General features: G+C 38.5%; 1 protein-coding gene and 1 long non-coding RNA gene across 2 annotated transcripts; one reads left to right on the top strand and one right to left on the bottom strand.

Moving 5' to 3' along the window:
- Positions 1-1,865: 1,865 nt before the first annotated feature.
- On the bottom strand, positions 1,866-8,372 carry LOC147757194 (uncharacterized). The gene is made up of 3 exons (XR_015324676.1): positions 7,331-8,372; positions 2,350-2,667; positions 1,866-2,134 (listed from the first exon to the last, which is right to left on the bottom strand). It is a non-coding gene; the product is annotated as an uncharacterized LOC147757194 (long non-coding RNA).
- Positions 8,373-10,658: 2,286 nt separating this feature from the next.
- Positions 10,659-12,431, top strand: Hn (phenylalanine hydroxylase). The gene has a single exon (XM_022799233.2). The coding sequence runs from the start codon at positions 10,856-10,858 to the stop codon at positions 12,248-12,250; it is 1,395 nt and encodes a 464-aa protein (XP_022654968.1). The 5' UTR covers positions 10,659-10,855; the 3' UTR covers positions 12,251-12,431.
- The last annotated feature ends 3,297 nt before the right edge of the window (positions 12,432-15,728 follow it).

Below are 15,728 nucleotides of genomic sequence, written 5' to 3'. Positions count from 1 at the left end.
GTTGCTACCTTTTTAGTTTAACAGGAATTAAAAGGACCTCGACAGACGCAAATTCTCCTTTCCTTGCCTACATTGACTCTGCTGAAGTGGAGATAACATGAGAGCCTAGATCATGACAGGTTTTTTAAAGAACAATAGTAATGCGCTACGCTATCTTGCATATCTCTAAATATATTCCTACATGATAAATTACATCAGTCGCCCTTATGTTTATACAAAGTGCATTCATTTATTCTTTATCCAGGTCGGATTCAACTTTCTAAGCGGCCGGAAGTTATACTATATACTCGAAAGCAATTTTCGAGCGTCAGAATTTCCTGTAAACAATGTCGTACGCATACCTCATACGATAAGCCATCACCAATTTCCCTCGGAGTAGCAACATATTAACGTCCTATGAAATGTGTCGTACCTTCAATATACGATATATTTTTTTCGATATATAGTATTGTGTACTATTTTGTAATCTCATCAAATGTTTCAGCGTTGAGTTAACTTTTTCTTCAACTATCAAGTCGAGTAAGAACGACTTTTGAATGTGTTACATTTATTTGCTGTTTTAGGCGAAATACTCTTCATGAATGCATAATTCGACTATCGTCCGATTAATGCTTTGCTCTACTGGCGAATGAGTTTCCACGCCGGTGAGTTAGCGACACTCAGAAGAGCAACTAAATATCTTCCCTACAGTTGTTGATTGGTGGGAATGGGTATTTAGTGTTCTATCTAAGCCCCGTGTAACCTTCCCGAATTGCGTGGGTATTCGATCTATTCTATCGAACAAGGTTGTATATGCGCTACATAGGACCGATCAGATGAAGACACTGCTTTATGTGCTTCTGTTTTATGTTTTTTTATACCTGTTTCGTATCTTTTGTGATGACATGATATAAAAACAGAATGCAATAGTCTTTACGGAATATGTAGACACAGTTCGGCGAAGAAACACCCAAATAGAGGGCAAAGTACTAACCTAAATTGGCTAATGGAACTATGATGTTACGTCTTAGGTTGATCCTATATCTATATGCTCTGCTGCAAAGAATTATCTTGGCCACTTCAACCGTTATACAACAACAGCTTTTATCAATATAGTCCTTTGTGGAATAAAATATGAGAGATCTGCAAAAATTACGTATACGTACCTGAACAGCTTATAGTATTTGGCATCCCAGGCACATTATCAGTAGGCGGAAAGATTGACTTATTTCTAAATCGAAGCGAACCTGATCTATAGGATCGAAAAGAAAAATCTGATCTAAATCTGTGATCTAGATGTAGTTCTAGCATGGCAGAAACGGAACTTTCTTGAAAAAACTATGTTACAATCTACACAGCGCAGGTAAATCAACAATTTATCGTCAGCCTCTCAATGTACTGGCGATTCTGTACCATCACAGGATACTTTGAAACGCTAAAAATTATTCGGATCAGCAAACAGCACGAGCAAATTATAATCCGCATAAAGGATTTGCAAGAGATGTCAGGGGTTCCAAATTCTGAAAGTTTAGATTTGGGACAGCACCAAAGCTAACTGCCAGACGATTTAGCCGCGGAGGGTCTTGATTGTTTTGTTTTATATCTTTTACGCCCATATACTTTACTAATTACATAATACGATACGTTTAGCTTTTTTCGATGTGTAAGCTACTGAATACAGCGAAGGATTTGTTGTTGATAGTAAATAAGGAATTAAATTGAACGGAACAATTTGAATGTTAGTTGTTCAACCAAGTTTTTTTCCCATAGTTAATAAATGGATGAAATTTATGGGTCGAAATCGAAAGATTAGAAAACCTGTTTGTCCTATGTACTATTTGAAGGGCATGTGAATAAAACGTGTATTTTCTATAAACTATGTGGATAAATGGAAAGAAGCTTTATTGCGATATAAGCGCACTATGCGCAGCGTCTATGAAGGCATAAAAATAGCAACAAACTTTACTCACTTGATGGATCGGGCCAAATAAAAGCTTTACTGCTGTCCCGTATATCTTCAACGGAAGGCGTTAGAGAATTAATTTTTTTATTGACGAAACAACCGTTACCGATTTCTCTCAAACTTGTCGCCTTAGAAATCGATATTCAGGTTTCCCCAGTTACTATGGCGATATCGATATCTTCTTAATCTTAACTGATTGAGTGGAAAAGAAAAATCACTTTAATTGGCACGATATAGATCACTTTTTTTCTATGAAACAAGAAAACGGTGTAGTTATTAAGTTAATCATTTACTTCACTGAGAACTACACAAAACAGGTTGCCCCTGCTTAGTCACAGCAAATGCTCTGTACTTAGTCAAATCGTATGCTTTTATGTCTATACTATTTTACATTAGATCCCTCTTACCGTGTACAGAGCTCCCCATAAGACAGCATTCTGGCTGCAAGAAGGACTACGGACAGTAAATTCCGACGGCCACGATTAAAGTAGACGGGGAAAACGTCATCCGGTAAGGTGGTGCTCACTTCAGCGAGAAACGTCGCGAGGGATTTGTATATTTAAACAATAAGGGCCCATTGCAACGATGCGAGGTCCTCAAAGTTGGCGCTCTGTCCTTAGAAATTCGTGTGTTGACAAACATTGCGTCGCCGTCGCTGCTCTGCCGACTAGTGATATTGGTCTAGATTCGAACTCACACAGGCCAAGAAACGATGTTGATTATAACTAAACAAAAACAGAAATGCCGAAACGTTTCGAATTGTTAGTTGCTAGCGGGGTTATTGGTGTCGTTCGCCAATGCTACATTAGACACTAACCGTCGTTTAGCAAGATTATTGTACGTACTTTGAAAAACGCGCTACATATGTACGAATTGTCGCATATCGCTTGTGACCCTCATATCACCTAATCGTGGGGAATCCTTTCCGAATACCCCAACATAGACTCCAATGCAACTAGTATTTGTAGAGGCACGTATATGCAAAACGTATCTTAGATGATCTTCTGTGAATTTTAAATCAAATAGACTATTATCAAACAATATTCGACAACCATAATTTTGATTCCTCGAAGTCTTACGCTAAATGCCAGTCGTTGCTTCATAAACGGCAGTCATATATAGTCGAGTAATTGGCTGACTTACAATCGTGCTACTACACTCTCAATGTCAATAAACAAGCCAGTTACGTACTCCGCTCTAATCACATGCTACTGCCCCATATGTAAGATTCGATATATATCCCGTTTTGACAAGAACATTGAAACTACAGATCTAAAGCTACAGCTAAAAGTTCCTACTCTATATTTGGAACTGGTGGTCAAAGCATTTCTATTGCATTTGTATCGACATACAAGATAAAAAAAGTTTCTGTTTTAGCCGACAGATAGCGCTAGCGATAGTCATGGAGCTTGAAGGGACGCACACCCAACATTGCCTTCATTATTACTTTTATACTGGAAAGGTGCTCTCGAAGTTAATTCCGAAGTTGAAAGCGGACGCCTAGCAAGCGTTACCAATTTCTAGTTTTGACTTCATCACTTCAGAATCAGATGTTTCGACTTCATCAAAAAACTAGTCTTTAGACGGCCCACAGTGATAAACGACAAGCACTTCGTAAGTAGATTGCGACACAGCCGGCTCGAGAAGCTGCACAGCTAGGAATGACGAAAATGACTGCTGTTAATCACTTGCGTGCGACGCAAAAAAGCATTTAAAGGAAAGCGCCTCTAACCATTTGATAAAATACGTTCCGTTGCTTGTGCGATTGAAAATTAAATAATATCATTACACCATCATTATCGACCATAAAAAGGTTATTTTTTACGATACTTCTAAACGCGAACCAGAATGATTAATCCGGCCAGCTTTTCCCGGTTCGACGCTACGAAGAAATATTCATAATTAAAATCCACAGCTCTGCAGACGGTGAGGTGAGGAAGCGCTGTTGTACTCTGAGCTACTGAAATTTCAGCAAAAAAATCATAGAGACCGTTACGCGAATCAACGTGTCCGTTTGAGCCATAAAATCGATAGAAAAAGCGTGACGCAAGGTGATATTGTTGTAAAATAGCGGCGGGCCGCATACAATTTCGGAGACTAAGGAGGCAAAGGACACTACTTTAGCTGAGGTGTCTCCACAAATTTGAAGGTTACGGTAAATTAAAGCGACGAAAAAACCAACAATAGTTTTTTCAACCTAATATTAACTGACCGCGATAAATAAACGAAACCTTTACCACCTTAAAGAACCCACTGCGGTCCGAAACAGTGCATTTATATAGGTACCGATACGTATTTCGAAAGTGCGTTTTCAAGTGGAGCTCCCATCATGTGCCAGTCTAACTTTAAAACTTGAAATTGATTGCGTACTGTTATAAAGGTCTACTAGACACATAGAATTCCGAAGGCTATTTATGCTTAAATGTATAAGACGTGTCATACCTATTTCATGAGCTACATGGCTTATAACTGCTTCACATAAAAGTATTAAGCAGATCGCTCAGCGTGCCGCCAGGTTTCATGCTATCTATCGTAATAGGCTTTCTTGATTTCATCACTGATTGAATTCGAAAAAATTTGTTTCGTTATGTTTTTTGTACTCGCTTTTAAAAATCACTGAATTAATCATCAAAAAACGATTACATCAGAAGTGCAACATAAATTAAAGTAACGGTTATGCTAAGCAACCTATTACCGTTACATAGTAACAACTGTTACTATGTCAAAAGATAGGTTTACCATACTGTTGATATAATAAGGATTTCTACAATGAATCATGAACTTTAACAGTATAATTTGTCTATCGAGCGCCTTCTAGCACAATGAGTGTGAATTTGTAACACATTTTTTTAATAATATTTTTTTAAACTATAGTCCAATTTTTACACAAATGGGTTCGGTTAGAGCAAACTTCGACTACATTTCACGGACCAAGTTTCAGGCCAGACTTAATGTAGAGCACATGGAACATAAGCGTGGTATAAGGAGAATACAATAACTTTACTTAATAAACTTGAACGCTACCAATATATACAAATAATACAGATGAAAAGCAAATTTAGGTAATGAGGCTTTTTTTTGCTGGACAGCGCTGTCGCTAAATGACGATTTATCTTGTTTCGATACTGACGCAGTCTAACAAAATCTTCATTCGTCTTTTAGGATTCAGCTAAAATTTTGCGTAGCGGCCAGGCCCAGTGCAGATTATAAGTGGGCGCAATGATATGAAAGCTGGTCAAAAAATGGACAAAGTGGGTGGCTAGTAGCGGCGATGCTCCACAGGCTTTCATCAGAAATGCATTGCCAAACAATTTACGAAGCAAGTCTTGATAAACATTGTTTTCTGATACTCCTTTTTCGTTATCTGAGGATATACGACGCGAGCAAATGAATATAAAATTAAATCCTTTTGGTCTATCTCTGAAAGCATTATTTTCTACATGTTTTCTATTCGATTTTTCAACGCTCCTTGGGGAACGGTTTCTAAGTGGATTTTTTTTTTTAATGTGCGGGTATTTTATCCTTCTAATCCGAGCACTACCTATAAATTGTCAGACACTTTTTTGATTTCCACTTTGGGACAGGAGCATTTCTAAAAACAAAATATCTAGGGCCCAGAACTTTCGGTTGTTTATAGTATAGGAATCGTTGGCTCATGCTTTAAAGTTGTATAAAAAAAAAAAAACTATGCGCCACCAGGCGTCGATCATTGTTATGCGTTCATGTTTCACTGATCCTAGCTTGTTTTCGGCAATATAAAGCGACAACTTCTGTTATTATTATTCCAGTGCGTTCTACGTCTGCTATGCATCTTTCATTGCTTTAGTGAATAATGTACAGTTTAATCGATAGTAATCCTGGAAAGACTGTCAGTGCGGCGGCATTCGAGTGCAACGCGTAATCTAATACGAGCGTTCTTTGGCTTGTTCTTGACGAACCGTCGTCAATGGAGACAGGATCTACTTATCTATTCCTCTATCAAACCTGGCACAGCGTTATTTTTTTAACAAAAACCCAAATCATCGCTACCTAAAATACTAGTTATATTTGCGATTATACCTACGTATCATAGTACTGCCACTAGGCGCCATGTAACGTGTGCGCCCAATTTCTTGCCGACGTTCAATTATAGTCTACAGTCTATGGTGGTACCCTGTAGAAACGACGTTCTGGCTTGAACAAGAGTATATGAAAAGCATAAAGCCTAAGTATAACTTCTGATCACCGCACAATTTCAGGTCAATCAAATAATCTATTAAAATATTTCAACTGTTTAGTTGTTCTTTAATCGAGAAAAAAAAAAAAATAGAGTCGTGGCCCTTCTGGGCTGCATCCGCGGTGAGCGTTCCTAAACTCTTCAAACAATCCCTATTGAGCGAACCCCAATAGCTATATTATTTAGAAAAGTATAACAGGTCTTAAATAGACATTATAGAGAATGCGTGATTTAACAAAAAGTCTTTCTTTCTAAAGATAGCTATGCAATGATACGTAAATGGACGTACAGCGGCAGCTTTAGCAAGGCTCGAAATTTCCATACATGTTCGATTTTATAAAAATCTAATTAAGGACACAGTTATACGCTATAATATTACTACGAATAATGACGGTTCGTGAAGCCCGTGTTATTTTTGCGAATGAAACAGTACGTTCAGAGCACGCAATCTAATACCCTACAGTGGTTATAATGTCGAAAATCGCAAAGAGACAAAAGTGAACTAGCCATTAACAGTAAAGCAACTTAGCAATACGAAACCTTAGCGAGGGTTCCTGTTCAAGATTAATCGCCACCACCTTTCAGTTTATTATCAACAGTTTCAAAACACTGATACGAACCAGTACCTTTTTAGTAAAAAAAAAAAAAAAAAAAAAAGCTGAATGCGAAGACAGCAAACGGATGGGGAAATGCGTTTTTCAAAAAGGAAACATTTTTTCCTTTTTACCAAACGGTCGGATTTGGTTGAACTAGCACTCCATCTGACCCTATATAGCAGGTTCTATTATACCATGTAAATTTTGACAACTCGAAAGCTTGGAATAGGCATACATCTTTTCGGTAAGCTCTGATTCCACGGAGATTGTAAAAAATGCGAAAATTTCTTTTCCTCGACTTTCCATGTGTGAACAACAGCGGCTCCGAAAAGGACCTCAAAGTTTTGAAAGGAAATACTATAGCTGATTCTCAATTGATTAGACTCATCTAAATCAGTGTATCCAATTATATTCTTCTCAATTTTCGAAAAATTCCTACTTATCTTTTATTTGACTGTTTGAATATTTCACTTTTTCTGTCCTTTCACTGTTATAGTACATCTCGGCATAGTTTTGGTGGTCACTACATCTAATGTACAATATTTTCGATCAGGTTCAACAAATGTACACACTTACCTGGTCAATAAGCTTTTCGAAACCTCTGCGTTTTTTCTCTTTTACTCGGACATTCACTTCATTCATCGGCTCACGTCCATCTTCAAAACGAACACAATTCAACTTTTTATTTTTTTTTTTTATCTTTGTTTGATTCTCCAGGCCTAAAATGCATGAATTTTATGAACGGTGGAAGAAAAATGTCCAGCTATGCTGGCCCACATACGTATGTACGTAATGGAGAAATCCGCTCATGTAGCTCTTTCTGGTTGGAATGCAATATAAATGATATTGTTTGTTTGGGCAGAACGGCTGGTTACCGTACAGACTTATGGACCTACACTATATTCTTACTGGCACGACGAGCCGTTATGGTTTGAAATCCAAAAGAGGCTGAAGAGAAAGAAAGCCGAAGAGGTTCATAGACTAAAGGGTCCTGTCGAAGGTTCGATCCAAGCACCCTTCAGTGAAGTAACTAAGAAAGGCTCTTTTAAAGATAGATATAACATACACACACTACTTTAGCTCATCGAAAGTCCTTCATGTGGGTCAAGGAATTTGCTTTGACATTGAATATTTATAACAAATTCAGCCCTAATAAGTGGACCTATCAGTAATGTTTTTTTAGTGTTTGTCAAAATGGTTGTTGTTTTATTAACACATCAACACGACCTTTGATATTTATTTGTTTTGAAGGTCCGCCCCTACAAGACTAGCTTGGTATAGTTAAGTGAAAAATTTGTCAGTCTAACATCATTTGCGAACGAATAGCACGGGTCAAGGTTTGCCGTCATGAGAAGTTTTGTCACACTGCAATAGATCAACATTCGCATGGGTGTTTCTTGTTATTTTAGTTTTACTAAAAAAATGTACTGTTGTCTGGTGCTGCTTAGGATAATTTTGTTAGTCGATTGTTAGTTTGTCCTGCGAAACCGAATTTAGCATCCTACCTATATGCTCAATAACTCCACGAGAACCGCCGTGCTGCTCACAGCGAAGAGGAACTATAACGCTGGCATAATTATACCCCACTTTAGCGTTGGTGATTATCCATACATAGCCCTCTGTAACTTACAATACTCCTGCACAATAGCAACTTAATTATTTTCGCTATTACTAAAGAGTTCACAAAAAGGAACGTGTCCTAGTACGATCATAATCATAATAATAATAATAATAATAATAGTACCGCAGTGCTATTTAGGAATAGGCTTTGTGTGCGATAAACAAAACACTTCAACTTCTGGGTCAGGCTGTGACCAGCGTTTTCTAAGTACAGCACCGCTCTTTAAATTTGTGCTAGCCTCCGTTCCCAGATAGTACTTTTGATGTTCAGATAAGAACCCAAGGGAGCTGGTGTTAAACCACTAACTGACGCATTATATTAATACAACGAACTGTTAACTATTAATATATTGAACTAAAATTATAATAAAATTAGATCAATACATAGATTTGTTGTTTATAATTTTCCGATGAGCAAAGATTACATAGCGTTGAAGAGCTCTTTCAGATCACAAAAATTGTATTCCTCGAGCTCGACACGTGAATACGTTGGACGCCAAAAATAAATAGGTCAAAAATAATGAAATTTTCAATTCAAATTAAAAATGTTTATCAGTTTCTATATTACAACGCAGCACTGGAATACATCAAAGGTTGCGCGGGTTACTGAAGGTTACAAATTCGATTTCATTCACTCACACACGGACCGAACCGCCCAACGGTAACATCGAAACATATATGAACGTGTCACCTAACCGTTTAAACCATTAAGTTTATTTATTAGGAACGCTGTTTATTACGGATTTATGTTTAATACAATGTACGTCGTAGTTATCGAAAGCCCACACAAAATTATTAGTGAAAAAAAGATTTGCATTTCTATACGGCGTACTCTTGTTTCCGTTATAAACCTATATCTGGAAGGCGTCGTTTATACCCTGATGTCGTTGAAGCTGTTATCGCTGCTGCTACTGCCATATTCTAGATTACGTATCATTTTACGACTCATTACGCAAGTTCTGGATTTTTCATGGCTTCATCAACGAGATGAGTGGTTTAATAGCATCTTGGGGGATACTCGAACGACAGCTATGAGTCTTATAAGGCGAATCAAGCGCTCGTAAAAGCTAGTTGTAAAGTAATGGCCAACCGGTGTATATAAGAAGCAGTTGGGTTTCAATATTAGAATGAGTTACAAAGACACATTCAATTCATTATACAGTCTGATGAGCAACAAAAAAAAAAAGCAAGGGGAGTCGTCGCAGAGAGGGCAATAGGCTTTCCATCGGCATATTCAAGGCAATGTCAGGATAAACTCGATATCACCGAGTAGCAATAATGGATAACCGAAATCGTTCGCGTTACAGCTACGGAGAGAACGTGCTGCCGACTCAACTGTTTTAATGGAAAAATTTCCAATAATAGGCGTATTATCGCAGTGAAGTCGCGCGGTCTACACCGCTTCGTTTTCCTGATAATTCCGAGTTCAAATCAATTTCGACAACCTCGAAGTTCTAGCTAAAGAAAAACCAATGTTGACGGCAGATGATCACTAAAATCCGTCTTTGCTTGAAACGATTGTCATGCACACGTGATTATGATTGTCTTAGTTCTATAACAGTATAGAATTAACACGATTTAGCGCTTCTACGTTATATCGTTACATAAATGCATTACATTTGCAATAAAATCCGATAATACAATGCTATAGAATCTCATGAGGCCGAGAGGTTCTCTGGCTCGGGGTTGACAGGCTGCTTTTGCTCTGACTGTACACAAACGAAGCACTGAAGAAAATCCTTTAAAGGCAAGCATAATATCGAAAAAAGCCATTCAGATATTTGTCTTTCTCTACTATCGCAGCCGCATAGACACATACAGTGGTTACGAGATCTCGGTTTGGCAAAAACGACAAAGCTTCTCCAAATAACAAAAGGCAAATGGAAAACCCCCGCCGGCCACTTTGACGAAAAGGAAAAGGAAAAAACAAAAGGATGGCATAGGTATGCGTGCGTAATCACCATTTATATTGTGTTTAAGTAAATGAACCACCATCACAGCCAGATCTCTCATTATCGTACTGCTTTCTCTACACTGACGACCTCCCCTCCACGCCGACAACAATATAAAGTTGCAGTCGCCATACGAAGTGGTCGGGAAATCATATCTGCGCGACAGCGTGAAAGATCATCACGAGACAATGATAAGTAGAGTAGATGAACCACTACGAATGACAAAAATACACTTACAAAGTAATCAACAAGATAACTGCGACGCAGCGCTGTAAGTCATAGTGCCTTCCTGCGTTTTGAGAGAGGATAACGGAATAAATAGGGGAGCCAAGCTTCTAGTGAAATAAAGCACGAATGGATGTTTCTTTATCCATGTACATATATCGATATATATGGCGAATACCTTTCAAAGTTAAGTGTAGGAATCATTAGATCCTAGGTGCTTTTAGGCGCTTTACATTTGTGTTTGTAGTAGTCAATGCTGTTTTGAATTGAATTAACTTCGTGAACGTGCTGTAACTGAAACAGAATGCCTCCGGCAGCAAACGGGAACGAGCCGGCAGCCGGTCAAACAGGCAGCCATTTTGCAAGCGAAGATGCCCCCGAACGAGCGAATAAGGGCCACATTAAGGAGAGACGCATTTCGGGTGCGGGAAACACGCTTGTGTTTACTATAAAAGAGGGCGTGGGTGCCCTAGCGAAGACTTTACAGATATTTACGCAGAACAACATTAATCTCGAGCATATTGAATCGCGAAGCTCACAAAAGGTAAAGGACGCTTACGAGTTCATTGTCAATTTTGATACAACGTACAATGGCGACATTCGAAAATGCATCGAAACTATTAAGGAAAATGCTGAGCACGTAACCCTGTGCACAAGGGAAAAGATCTGCCGCCATATACGCGAGGAGGTTCCGTGGTTTCCACGTCGCATTCAGGATCTGGATTTATTTGCAAACCAGATTCTCTCATACGGTAGTGAACTAGACGCCGATCATCCGGGCTTCACTGACCCAGTCTATCGCGCTCGTCGGACGGAACTGGCCGACATCGCATTCAACTACAAACATGGTAAACCAATACCGCGAATTGATTATAACGAAAATGAAATCAAAACCTGGGGTATTGTCTTTAGGCAGCTGATGAAGAAATACCCCACTCACGCATGCCGAGAACACAATCATATCATGCCGCTTATGGTGGAGCACTGCGGGTACCGTGAAGATAATATTCCTCAACTAGAAGACGTATCTAATTTTCTCAAACAGGCGACCGGTTTCATCCTACGCCCGGTAGCAGGACTTCTATCATCTAGAGATTTTCTGGCAGGATTAGCGTTCCGTGTGTTCCATTCAACCCAGTATATCCGTCACCATATAACGCCATTCTACACTCCTGAGCCTGATGTGTGCCATGAGCTCCTTGGTCATGCACCTTTATTCGCCGATCCAGACTTTGCCCGGTTCTCCCAAGAGATCGGACTGGCTTCACTGGGCGCACCTGACGAATACATCGAGAAGCTTGCAACCTGTTATTGGTTCACTGTTGAATTCGGCCTGTGTCGTCAAGATGGCGAACTTAAGGCATACGGCGCAGGACTGCTATCATCGTTCGGGGAGCTAGACTACTGCCTCAGCGATAAGCCTGAAATTCGGGCGTTTGATCCGGAGGTAACCGGAATACAAAAGTATCCGATAACAGAATATCAGCCAGTCTACTTCGTGACTGACAGTTTTCAACAGGGTCAACAGAAGATGCGTGAATTTGCACTGTCGATTCCTCGTCCATTTAATGTTCGTTATAATCCATACACACAGCAAGTAGAATTGCTTAACTCTACACATCAGCTGGAAATGCTCGCGAATGACCTTTCTATTGAAATGTCACTACTTACTTCGGCTCTTAAAAAGATTCAAGATTAATTAAAGTTACTTGCTCAAGAATAACTCGGCTGACGTGGTAATATACTTCTATTAGTATGCATTTCGCACAGGATTTTTTTTTAATCTGTCATCTAAGCTACTTTTAGCTGTATTTGAGCTGATCATAGGTATAACCTGCTGTTGTAATAAAATCAGTTAACGATGATTTGTCATTTGATGATGTAAAGTCATTCGTTTTTTAGTTTGTTTAGTTGAGTATGACTCTTTTTCTTTACTGCTTGTTCCGTTCGCATATATAGAGTGTTCGGTGAAGTTACGTCAACTTGCTTAATTTTTTCGTAGGTGCAAGTGGCATTCTTTGTTTAAAATCGTACCAGCCCTACGAATGGGAATCAGGTTTGATGCAAGAACGCTGTTGTAAGCACGCAAGCATGTACTGGCAGAAGAAAAAAAGCTCCACAAAAGACTTTTTAATGAACAGCAAATCGTAATTATTCTTCCATTTGGTTCGTTTTTTTTTTTTTTTTTTTTAACTTCATGTATTGTTCGAGCGAGCAAAGCGTGTCCGCAGACAATTCGGCACACAAAACCGGCAGGAGCAAATCGGAACGAACAAAGATTCCTAAAAAATGTATGGCAATTACTGGAATTAATTTCAGTCTCCCAGAGCTAAAGAACTTTATTTATTCTACAAAACAGTCACAAAAAACATTTGGTTTGCCAGCTAGTTGTCTGGAGAGTTCTACATTGATAGGGGTTAGTTGCACTAGTGTCACAAGTCGCCTCCATACAAATAACAACACCCTGCTTTCCTGATGTGGAAGTGCCATTGACGAGCGTTTGACCTTATGTAAATTATTGTTCATACGGTAAAGAAGAAATAATTTATGTAGAAGATCAATGTTGGAAGGTTTCTCCTCAAAGCGGGAGTGTTAAATCTTCGATCAAAAAGGCACAAGTCGTACGATTTGGTGGTAAGTTGTCTTACTAATACTGGGGGGTAAAGAGATTTAGAAGGACAGTGAAATGAAGATTATTGCAGACTGTGCCTCATTAAACTAAGCTTAAAAATTAACTATAAGGACGTGTAGTCAAACAATCGGGCACAGCGATTTTATTGCACACAATACAATGCCTTTGCTATTTTCGTTTACTCTAAGCGGCTTTGTCGGAACAGCAAACTTTGGCAGCTATAGCGAAAAGTTCTTGTATGCCTAACGTCCAAGTTGTGATGCAGACTTTAGGCGACCTATTGGATTATGACTGTTCAGGCCTATGCAGCATGGCTTGAAGGAGAAGCGATTCAAGACAACACACGTAAATGCCAGCTTAAATTACTCAGTTGATCATCTCCGTAGATGCCGCCTTAACTATCCAAGGAGTTTTTCTGCAGTCGAAGGAGTGGAGAAAGGCCACGAAGAAGCAGACAAATAAATTTAGTGTATCTCTTTAGTATAAATTAACGCCCTTTGAAGCGAACTAGAAAAAAAAAAACTAAATTGCGTTGTATGAATACTTGAAAAAAAATGCAGAAGCGAAACTCACGGTTTTTCGTAAAGAAAACACATTTTGACGCAAGTTTATAAATAGCGTTTTTTAAATATTTTTAACGTAAACTTAAACTTTTTGTATAAAAACGAATGACCGTTTTAGAGAGATGCATATCGATTACCAACTGGGTCATCCAGATATGCTCCAACAGTTAGTCTTTTTGACTTTTCTGCGCATTCCGCACCTATTTTGGTTGTTTTAAGCGCTTGTATTTTTAGGATTTTTGGTCTACCGTCAACCTAAACTTTGATCGCGCTGCCTATGGCGATATCACGACACCATATTTAAGCGACATTTTAGCGAGTTTACTTCTATCAATATCGCTTGAAGCACGATTACTGTTAGAAAAGGAATAGTTGAAACAGCGAATGATTAATTAGTGGTTTAGATCCAGAATTAAAACCACAATCGCGGTGGATGCTGTCTATACTGAATGGACATGACCATCTGGAACAACAATTTTAGCACACTCATTGAAATATTCGTTTTAGTTTAGATACATTTTTTAAAACGTACCATAAAAAACTCTCAAATCGAACCCGCCACCTTGTGCTGTCATTTGATGTTTAATATCCATCAATATATGGCAAATGATTTAATCTGTACATCTTAGTATTAGTACGCAATAATATTTCATTTTAGAATATTGTGTTAAACGAACCAATAACCACGGTTGAGAAAATACTATGAGATATAGCATTTATACGTGGACCCAAATATATACTTGTAATATATTATCGAAAATAATATCATGCATTAAAGCAAGTGGGCAATTATTTTCGAAGGAGTAGCAACGTGTAAAAAAAAGGTCACGTGCCTGTTTTCCTTCCGATGTTCGAAAACCTTCTTCGACATTAGTGCGTGGCGGAGCGGCATCTAAGTATAGTTATCGAGCGCAGCGAGCGAGAAAAGTCAATCTCTTGCGTGAAAAAAAATCGTCACTCTGAGGAAGAGGAAAGGAGCAGGGTAACGGTGTTGTCTCTTAATTGGTGTTGTTTAAAAGGCATTGTATTTTCTCATTCTCAAATTTTTCGTCACCAGTTAGAAGCAATACGCATGCTTTGTATTAAATACCACGATGCCGTGAGAAGCCGAGATCGTCATACAAGCACAATAATAGTATGTTTACGAACTCATATACATACATAAGTGCTACTTTGAACTCTGTCATCGGGGCAATGATCATAACGATGACAGTTATTCAAGTGTATTTTGCGTTAAGGACACATAATAGAAGATCAATTTTCCGCCTATTGTTGACATCCCCCAAACAATCATAATAATAATAAGGTAAAAAGGTAATTTTTTAGCGAGGTTGTTTCTGTCTATGAAATTTTGAAAAGCTCGATGTCTCGTACGATGCAATCAAACAGGAAAAGTTTTCAGCTTTTTCGCAGTTTCAAAATCAATATTACCATTGGCGTTATAATTTTCTCAACTTACTGAGATTTTTTCCGGATCTCTAATATTCTTGTATTAGATGTCAAGACCACAATGTAAATGTTATCATACAGCTTATGACACAACAGTTACCATAATCAGTTATAGCTAAGCTGGCCTTTATGTGTGACTCACAGTAGGACTGCTACTTCGGTAGTACCATTGTTATTGTGTAGGTTTATTATATGAGACCATAGTAATGTTAAGGCATTCCCCTATTTGCAGATAGAACCAATGACCTATTTGCAGGGCAGGACAAATTAATAAGCGAAACACTGCACTCCTCAAATGGGAAAATTCGTATTCGTTGAGTGAGTTCACGAGCCAGGCTGAAAATCTTTAGAACCCTTGCCTCAAAAGCAAGACTTTTGGCTGCATCTCGGCTGCATTAATAAAGAAAAGTTAAAAGGCAGTGCAGGCCACTTATTCCTGTCTTATATTGAAGAGATTTGCCGTGTCGATCATGCAAAAGTGAATCAACTAAATACGCTGCTCCGAGCATTAAAGCTGTCTTCTTATATATATA

This window comes from Varroa destructor, unplaced genomic scaffold (genome assembly GCF_002443255.2).
Source record: "Varroa destructor unplaced genomic scaffold, Vdes_3.0 BEIS01000003.1, whole genome shotgun sequence".
NCBI classification, from domain to species: Eukaryota; Metazoa; Arthropoda; class Arachnida; order Mesostigmata; family Varroidae; genus Varroa; species Varroa destructor.
This window is presented reverse-complemented; position numbering and strand designations above follow the sequence as displayed.